This window comes from Pyrus communis, chromosome 6 (genome assembly GCF_041283825.1).
Source record: "Pyrus communis isolate YQ-2024b chromosome 6, ASM4128382v1, whole genome shotgun sequence".
Taxonomy (NCBI): Eukaryota; Viridiplantae; Streptophyta; class Magnoliopsida; order Rosales; family Rosaceae; genus Pyrus; species Pyrus communis.
The window spans coordinates 18999759-19009450 of record NC_142570.1 but is presented as its reverse complement, the minus strand read 5'-3'; the positions used below and the strand labels follow the sequence as shown (position 1 = coordinate 19009450).

The 9692-nt window shown below is 39.8% G+C and overlaps 1 protein-coding gene across 4 annotated transcripts; it reads right to left on the bottom strand.

Moving 5' to 3' along the window:
* Positions 1–242: 242 nt before the first annotated feature.
* LOC137711369 (protein transport protein SEC16B homolog) lies at positions 243–8807 on the bottom strand. Of its 4 annotated transcripts, none has more exons than XM_068450603.2 (14): positions 8654–8807; positions 6570–8508; positions 5962–6282; positions 5203–5331; positions 4989–5111; positions 4662–4832; positions 4158–4283; positions 3938–4072; positions 2874–3001; positions 2690–2798; positions 2270–2584; positions 1966–2109; positions 1538–1836; positions 243–1206 (listed from the first exon to the last, which is right to left on the bottom strand). In XM_068450603.2, exons 2-14 carry the CDS (start codon positions 8289–8291, stop codon positions 675–677), a joined length of 4254 nt encoding a protein of 1417 aa, XP_068306704.2. In that variant the 5' UTR covers positions 8292–8508; positions 8654–8807; the 3' UTR covers positions 243–674. The 4 variants fall into 4 exon arrangements, with proteins under 4 accessions (XP_068306704.2, XP_068306702.2, XP_068306703.2 ...); XM_068450601.2 differs by having other exon boundaries at positions 6570–8526; positions 8654–8799; XM_068450602.2 differs by having other exon boundaries at positions 6570–8517; positions 8654–8798.
* Between the last annotated feature and the right edge of the window lie 885 nt (positions 8808–9692).

Sequence of the window (9692 nt, the reverse complement as noted above, 5' to 3'; positions counted from 1 at the left end):
GAAACCCTAGAAACGCCATTGATGTTTGTTTAAAATTTAGAATCCATCCCTGAACTAAAATCCATTGATGTTTGTTTAAAATTTAGAATCCATCCCTGAACTAAAATTTAATCCTATTTTTTCTCTCTTCAAGCCACTGCAACTCGAGTACAAACCTTCTCTCTCCTCCTTCGCGTAGATTATACGCCTCGGCATTTAGGTATGAATTCAATGTGGTAAAGAGTAATAAACACAGAAATCCGTAGGCAAAGAGCAAAACAGTGACTAATTATTTTCTCTCAATTCAATGCACTACACTTTCCCTCGAGAAGATCTGTAGACCCTTTTATCTACTTCAAGGAACCATTTCTGTATTTAAACAAATGAACAAATGATCTGTACAATGTCGCCCGTGTAGGCTTTTGTTAAAAGAAACCGGAAAAATGAAAACAAGACCAGCTCCCCCTAAAGCTGTAGACGGTGGTAACTCCCCGGGCATTTAAATGCAACATTGGCTCGAGAGTAAAGAAACCGCGCGGGGGAGTAACAACTTTGAGAAAGAACCTGTTCGATGAACTTACTTCCGGCACTACCACCATTTTTACCTTCTGAGAGATGCAGGATCAGAAGGAACCTCACCAGTATTTGTATTGATCACTAGGAGCAAAACTTGATATTTACATCTTTACGTTGGCTCAAAGTTCCACTTCATGAAGTTCGTCACCAGAACTGCCTCCATGCATTGGCGCACGTGTCAGGGAAGGCTCACTCGGCCTAAACATAGCCACCGGGGACGTACCTAATGCCTCCCCTAGAGGTTTTATCTCGCCCATTTTCATATGAGGGCTTAATAAATCATTGGAGCTTCCACCCCATGAGGCCGTCCTTCGTGAGTGGGGTAGAGCGGAGCCATTGGCATTTGTGGCAACTCCCATGCTTTGAATATTACCCATGCTTGGGAACCTTTGCATGGTATTTGATGACGACGATGAAGGCAGAGGAGCATGGAATGAATCATTCATACCAGATGTTGAAAGACTTTCATTAGTTGCACCATCTTCTTGTACACTTTCAGCAATAGCCTCCATTGCCTGTTCATTTGATGATGCTAAGGTGGGAATAAAAAACTTTGCGTTGGCAGCAACGGGAGGCTTAACGGATGGAACAGAAGGTGACTGGAACAAGTTTGCTGGGCTTCCACCACCTTGGTTGAATGTGTCAACGTATCTGCCAAGATTCCATGAAAAATTTACTCAGGTCAAATTCATTCCCTCATTGTCCTTGGGTTCGACTCACCAGATGGTGAGTTCAATATCAAACTATGGCCGGCACATTTATTCCCTCATTGATTAGGGGAAATTTTGGTAAAAGGGCATGATTCTCAAGGAATATTATTTCTAATTAATTAATGTAAATTAAGGCTTATAACAAAGCAATGACTTTGTAATGTTTTGTGAATACTGAAAAAGACTATTACGAACCTATTTGAATGGAATGATTTAAAATTGACAGAAAAGAGAGGAAGGGTAGGGAGAGAGCGATAGGGAATATATTGTACCTGGATCGAATACCCAACCGTGCACGGGATGAAAATTGATTTGAGCTAGGTGGAATAGGTGGGGTCCCTGAAGTTGGTCCTAGAGGGGTTGAAGTTTGTAAATCTGGGCTGCCCTTAGTAGGAGACCCTTCTTTCTTCAAAACAGATCTCAAGTTGTAATCAGAGACACCATTCTGAAAGGGTGTACTTGTTGGGGGAGGAGGCAACGCAGCTTCTTCAGCTGGAGGTTCAACACCTTCCTCAACCCATCTTTTAAGTTTTTCGTCGTAGTAGAACTTGTTTGTTTCACCCAACTTAGCCTTCAGTAGCAAGTAGAAAATTCATTAGAGGAGGTTTACCATAGGAAAGAATGGATGTAGTTATTTCACAGAAAGAAAAAGGGGGAGGGGGTTGAAGGAAAACCTAATATATATGAAAGCATAAACTACCTGTTTTCCCGCGCGGGGCCTTAATACTAAACCAACAGTCTTTTGCAACAGCTGTGACCCGAAACCCAAACGAGAAAAGCGGGAAGTCCCCCCTGAGGCTTTTCCTTGGCCATCAGGTGAGGCAGTTTGCTTTGATGAATCAACCTGGTCCCATAATGAGTTAAGATGCCACAAAAATTGCATATTCAAGCACACAGAATCAAAGAGGTGATTAAGTGCACATATACGGTGTTGAAATGTGTTGACCAAGTAAGAGCATACATGAGTGAATTTGAAATTTACACGTTTGGAAAATTTGACACACCTGTCTTGGAGTTCTACCAAAATCTGGCTCTGAAACACTTCTATTGTGCATTGGCTTTCTATTGCCATCAGAAGTCCAGTCGCTTATGGGTTCCATTGAAGCAGAAGGAATTAACGACGACATGGCCATTGTTGATTGACTACTAGAAACTCTAGGGCCCGTGGGCTGTTGATAATGGTCATTACTGTGAGCACTTCCTTGGGATGTGGATGGTGCAGGTGGTGGTAGGCCAACAACACGATGTGCAGTACTATCAAACAGGTTGAGCAATTTACCAACAAACTTTGTAGAAACTAAATTTACAGAGTATCCCCCCTGCAAATGGAATGTGCATTCAGAAGGATTAGTCATATTAGCTTAAAAACGATGAATATACAAACAATAGGACAATGAACATAGAAACAACAGGACAAAAGGTACCTGCTGATGGGTTTTAATCCTCTCCTCAAGAGATAATACTAGTTGCTTCCACGTTTCCACTTCAGGTGCTCTACCGGTTTTCAAAGACTTTAGTATTGTTTGACAGTACCTGAATCAAATGAACTTGGTTAAGAAAACAAGTCTTAAGTAAAATATCAAACAGAAGATAATTGCATGTGCTTACTTCAACGAGTCAGAAACTCTTCCAACTTCAGCAAGCATGTGCGCATATATGAGCTTATATGGCTGAAATGGTAGAAGGATGAACTGAGAGTTCCCAAGCACCCTTGAATATTCATAGAGTTCAGTTCTCTGTCAAAAAAAAAAAACAAAAGGAAAACTGAGTATAAGCTCCAGAGAGCATTACTTAAACAGAGAACTCATAAGAAGTCCCTCACAAAACTTTTTTTCGAAAAACACTTGGACAATTTTTCTTATTTTTAAAGACATTTTTGTATTATAAAGACAAAAAACAAAAAAGGAGTCACACTTCTTGAGGGTTTTGAATTAAAAAAGAAACTTAATAATAAAGAAAGTGTCCTTAATAAAAAAAGGGTGATGCTATCCACACACTTATATTTAACTCTCACACAACCCTCTCAATTTCCGGCCGTCGTTGGATCGAATGAATTGAAGAAGATCAATGGACAAAAATTAACAAGGGTGTGTGAAAAGTAAAAATGGGTGTGTGCATAGCACTACCCATAAAAAAGGGTGACCTTAATGATAAGAAAATTGTCTACGAGATTTTGAATAAAAAAAAAAAGGTTGCGAGGGACTTATTAATTTTCTATTACTTTTAAAAGTAATTTATAAAAGACTCAATTAAGCAACTATTATGCCTCATTCCATATGAATAAACAGGGAAGGAAGACAAAGGAACAGGTTATGGCGCAACGTTAATAATGCATCTCACAGTACACAATAGTCAAGAAATTCCATTAGGAATTAGGCGATGTTAAAAATTTAAAAAGAGAGATGAAACTAGATTATGTGATCTACAGTGTCCACAACCTGGCTTTTGCTATACATAATACTAGGAAGTTACAGAAAGCATCAACTTTCAACCCTGCAACCTATGATAAAGCTACCATACAAAGTTACGCGGCTCCAGATTCGCACTGCTGCTCTAGAAACATGCATTCTGCAAGACACGACTCAGGCACCAAATAATAACTAGCACTAGAAGTTTCTGAAAACAAAAATCAGAGAGACAACGCATAAAAGATAACAGCACTCAGAAAGCACCTGAATGGCTTCTGGACTTGCATAAGTACGAGGCGACTTCCAGTGATCTGCTCCAATTAGACATAGCCTTGCACTATCTGAGTATGACTCAAAATTTGCTTCTGCCACTAAATAGCAGATGTGTGCTGCAGTAATCTGAAACACAACTGATGTCAGAGCAAGGGAGAAAAAAGATTTAACATATTCAAAAGGAAAATAGTTAAATGTACCAATATCATACCTCACTCCTATCCTTCCATAAGCAATCTCCAAGATGTATAATTACCAGTTCATCATCTTTTGTTCTGTTTGCAGTTATCACAGCCAAATTCTCCTCCCAGTCATCAAGCATTTTATTTGCACCAAACTATAGTCGTACAAAATTAAACAAGGGAATTTTAATGCACAGGAAACTGCTAAAAAATGGGTACAAGAAGATACAATTAGAGAAAATCTTATTTTAATTGTACCACCAACTTCGGCATTAACTTATCGGTGTCCCTAAATGAACTTCACTATATGTATAGTTATAAGAAGCAACACCAACCGATCCAAGAAACAATTCTCTCAGATATTCTAGCTTCTGTCCTTTATAGGAACCTCTCCTCTTGCTCTTCTAAGTTTCCTCTTCTTTTTTTTTTTTTCATTGCTATCGAGACTAAATACATACTTTTTTCTCTTCCATTTCCTTTTCAAAAAGGAACCACACCTATCCCAAAAGGTAGTTTTAAAATGAATATCTCACCTGTGCAGGCTGTTGAGATGTACTAACAGTGCCTGAAAGATTGATCTCAGCTGCAGTGTCTGCAGAGAACACTTCAGCAGGTTGCCCTGCAATTAGCAGGCATAAAGTCCGCAAAGGTGATCCTGCAACCAGCTGGCGGAGTGCCATTTGCTTCACAGTGTCCACATAGAACTGAAGTTGCCCCAAGCCGCCCCCGCCCCCCACCAGAGGAATAGAGAGAGAGAGAAAAAAAAAAAAAAAAAAAAAAAGTGAGAAGAGCGCATCCTTCAGTATAAACCGTCAACGTACCTCAAAAGAGTAAAACTATAACATCAATGGCCTACAAACCTGTTCTCCAAGCTGTGAAGCAATAACAAGTGCAGGTCCCCACAACTGACCACCTTGTGCACACTGTAAAGCCTCTTTCTTTCTACCAGAAACCAGAAAATTTTGTACCTCAGAAGCAGTTGCCTAAGAAACACAACCAAACTTATTAAAATTGAAAACTTTGATCATGTAGAGAGAAGGGGAGAGCAAGTTATCAGACTAGCTTATTCCATACCCGCATTTGTCCTTCTGAAGGCATTTTCTGCACACAGTGGCTAACAGTGCCATAATCACTAAATTGTACATTATTGCTCTTTGCAGATGCAAAAAGTTTAGCAACGGCTGATTCTGGAGTATCATTTTCCTATCGAAAGAAAAAGGCCAAAAGTATACATATTAGTTATATCTCTAAGTGGCACTTATAAAAGAGAAAATAATGAGAGTTAAACTTGACAGAAGATTTCTGACCAAAAATGCTTAAGAGAAGTTTCAAAAGCTATGAGCAACCAAATAAAAAAAAAGACAACCATTATTTCTCCAATACTTCGAGGAGAACAACATAAAAGATGAACATTATCTACACATCCCTGTATATAACATGCAATCTTAAAAGCCTTTCAATTTATTTAAGTAGTGCTCTTCGTGCTTTTAGTACCGACAAAATACAAAATTATTTCCCATCACATCTTTCCTAATAACTTAAAGCATCACAGATAAGAATGTAACCTTTCATAGAAAGGCAGTATGGTAACAGGGTACTGCAGACAGTTTATCACATACAACATTTCCTTTAGGCTTATAAAGAGTACACTATCACAATAATGCAGTGGATCATGACATGACAACCTTCCCTAGCTACACCGCACGTGGAAAGTATACAGTTAGCAGTAAAATCACTTATGCAGAAACTTGCAGTATAATCCTAAATAAACAATACAGAATATTAAAGTTGCTCACATGATAAACAAAATCAAAAGACAGGATTGTGATTTACCCTTGATACAGTGTCAGTACCAAAAGGAGATCGAAGTTTTCCATAATGTTGACAAGCTATCTTCAGCAAAGAAAGAAGCAACCTCAATACTTTGCCTTTCCTATAGTCCATGTCTGGTGATTCACAGTTAGCAATCCTCTCATCAATCCATTTGTTCAACTCTTTGCTTCCAACACTCCCTCCAACCAAGGGACCTGGGAAGGACTGTTGGCACAAAGCACGAAAATAATCACAAGTACTCATTCCAAAACTCGAAGCATCAGTCTTTCCCGTGAAAACTTCAATCAAGTTCAGGACAGAAACTGAGCCTCCTACAGGATCCTTCACATAACAATAAAACATGTATAATTAGGTCTTTCACTGAACAATGTAAACAAGTCTGACAAAATGCAAGCGGTTTTGGGACCAAACATAATAGAGTCAGTATCTATTACAGATTATCAATGACGAGTACAATTATTTCTAGTTTGCATTTCTATTTCAGGAAATCAGTGATAGATTAAAGAACTATCTAAAAATGATATGGCTTTTTATTTCCTTCCATCGGCCTTTTGTCAACCAAATGGAGCCTTAATTAAACTTAAAGAGAGAGAGCTCCAAGGCCTCACCTGGGTTCCATATGACGGATTCCTGAGGCTACTATTGTCCTTCATTACAATGAGTTTTCCACCGAATCCAAAAGTTACTAGGGCATGTGGAGGACGGCCAGCAGATGATCTTCCTACGCTGGGAGCATATGAAAACTGATTGCCACTCTGGAAAGGTTGTTGTGAATAATTTACAGGTTGTTGTGAATAACTTACAGGTTTCTGACCGCCAAAGTAATCATCTGAGAATTGTGTTTGTTCGCTCATCTTTGTATTTCCTTGATTGAGCTGCTGGCTAAAGTTTCCAGCCGGCACAAAACCTTGGAACCCAACAGTCCCATTAGCTTCACCATGACCTTGACTTGCATTGTTGTACAAAGGAACTGCTCCGAAAGAATTTAAAGACTTGTACTGATCCGTGTTAACTGTAGAAGCAAACGAATTACTCATTTGCTGGTTTCCACTAAAACCTGAAAACCCCTCACTTTTAGATGCAGTTTGAGGCTGCCACATATTTGAAGCCTGCTGATTGTAATTACTGTAAGACCCAGCCCAGCTGCTGTCTTGACTTTGGTTCCCAACGACCGCTTGTGACCCATAATTGCCATCTTGCCTGTACTCTTGACTATATATACTATTTCCATTCTGAGACTGAGCAGTTGATTGCACAGAGGAATTATATGCTTCCAATGAACGCCATTCTTGGGCAATCGTGTCATAATACCAACCCGGGTATTCAGGATTGAAAACCATATGTTCTGGGTACCCATTAGTCCCTTGTGAGACCTGATCCCAGTTAGGCAAACTGCCGGTTGTGCTTGTTTCAGTCACAGTTCCTGCAACAGACTGAGCTGTTTGCTGCAAATAAGAAACCACAGTTTTATTATCATCTGAAGCAGTGGTCCAATCATCAGTGCCCAAACTCCCTTGAGCATTCCCAGGCACATTGAAACTGTCCACTTGATACCACTGCCCCGTGTTGGAATCATATTTCCACCCTGGATAGAGACTTTCCCAATACTCTGTACCGTTTAGATCCAGCTCATTTCTGCTTTCCTCCACAGCTGCCCCATAAGCTTGACCCTCTTGATATTGCTCGTTATTAACCAAATGGTTCAAACCCTCTTGACGGGCTGTTTGAACTTCATTGCTGCGTACAGTTTTCGATTCAGTACTCAAACTTTCGTCTACTTTTGTGGGGAAATCCCCAGAACCATCCCCCAATTCATTGAAAAAATCCGAGTACGATCCAAATCCATGGATCCCATTCTCCGCAGAATCGGCATAAAACGAACCCCACCCTATCTCCTTAATCCCTGAAGCTCCTGAATCGTTGCTCTTGCTCACTGCCGAATCCGGCCTCAATTGGGATCCTTCCCCAGCATTATTGGACTCAATCCCTGCGTCACTATTAACCACATTGTTCGACTCGTCTGCACCATTTTCGTCTTTCGTTTGGGGTTTGGCAACCGAATCCTCAGATACAGCTGCAGAATCACCAACATTCGGATTTGCAAACGGCTTATTTTCGGCTATAGTTTTGGTTTCGTGGACCGAATCCTCAGATACAGCTACAGAACCACCAATACTCAGACTGGCGAACGCCATACCATCATCGGAATCATTTCCCCGGGCGAATTCGGAGCCTGATTCAGAGGGCCCCAGATCACCTTCAACCAATTTATCAAAGAAATCCTCGTCCGCCTGATCCTCCACCTGAAATGGAGGAGGATTTGAAGCCATCGACCAAATCCCACACGCAAATTCACCCTTCAAATCCGTCCAAATCCAGAAGAGGAAAAAAACCCTCGAAATTGGAGCTCCGAATCAACAAAAAGCCTGAGATCCACAGCCAAAACGCGCGAAAACCAACCTCAAAAATCACAAATCCCAAGGATCCAACCCCAACACGCACACAATTGAACAACGAAATGAACGAGATCTAGGGTTTCTGAGCTCCCTGCAAATTCTACAGTGACTAATCAAGCAAAAATAAGATCGCAGAAATTTTATTTTGCTTGAATTCTACGCATTGCGTTAGAACGAGAGAGAACTATAAATGGAAATAAATAAATTTTAAAAAAATAAAAAATAAAAAAACTTACAGGTCGATGGAATTTCAGAAGGAAAATCCAACGGAGAGAAGAGGGAAATAAATGTTTGTGTTAGAGAGAGAGAGAGAGAGACAGAGAAGAGAGAGAGAGAGTCTGACAGTAAGAAAAGCCCCCGATTGCGCACCTCCTGCCGCCCACAAAGTCCAAGAAGTTCGTTTTTATAATTTTAGCATTTTTAATATTTTTATTTCGTTTATGACCTTTTTGCCGCCTTTCTTTTTTCTAATAATGTTGCTTAAATAAAATACAGCAAAATTTTATTTTGTAAAATTACGTTATTATCTTTAACTTTCTTGTTCTAATAGTAGACAAAAATGTTTTTTTACCCTTTTTGTTGACAAAAAAAATTTCATTAATATGTAGTTTAGATAATTTTTCTATTATTATTTATTTACGATAATCAATTAGCTTAATATATTTTTTTTGTTTAAAAACAACGTACAATAACGCGTTTGAACTCACTTTACAATATTTTCTTATGATTCAAGTGTTCAATTTCAGATCATTGTTATACATTTTTGTCTAAATTATGTAGCAGTTTGATTATGGTTATGAACATTTATTATGTATGTTTAGTTTTTATTTGTCACAGATATTAAAATGTTTTCTAATTTAGATGATATGTGGTTTCTGGCGTATTTGGAAATGTAGGAATACCATGGTTTTTGAGAAGACTATAGTGGAGCCTCGTACAGCCTTGGAGTCTTTGTTTCGTCAATGGTGTGAGCTTGAGAGAGAAGGGGGGGAAGCAAAGACTTGCTACAAGGCAGTAGCGCAGGGTAAGGGGGACGGTCCAGGCGAGATGGGTGAAGCCTCCATTGCAAACTATTAAGCTTAACTGTGATGCTGCTTGGTGTTCTCGCACGGGGATAGATGGATTTGGGTGGGTGGCTAGAGACTTTGCAGGGATTTTCCAGGGGGCTGATGGTGTGGGGCGTGTCTTGTGTGGATCTAGTTTGATGGCAGAAGCGGAGGCGGTGAGGTGGGGTTTCTTGGCTTGTATGGAGAGAGGTTATGGAAGGGTTCAGAT

Coding starts and splice junctions, on each gene's coding strand:
- LOC137711369 (XM_068450600.2), bottom strand. CDS start 8,291: ATGGCTTCAAATCCTCCTCCATTTCAGGTGGAGGATCAGGCGGACGAG. Junction 4,833..4,988: donor CTTCACAGCTTGGAGAACAG/GTTTGTAGGCCA, acceptor GGGCAACTTCAG/TTCTATGTGGACACTGTGAA. Junction 4,073..4,157: donor TATGGAAGGATAGGAGTGAG/GTATGATATTGG, acceptor GTTGTGTTTCAG/ATTACTGCAGCACACATCTG.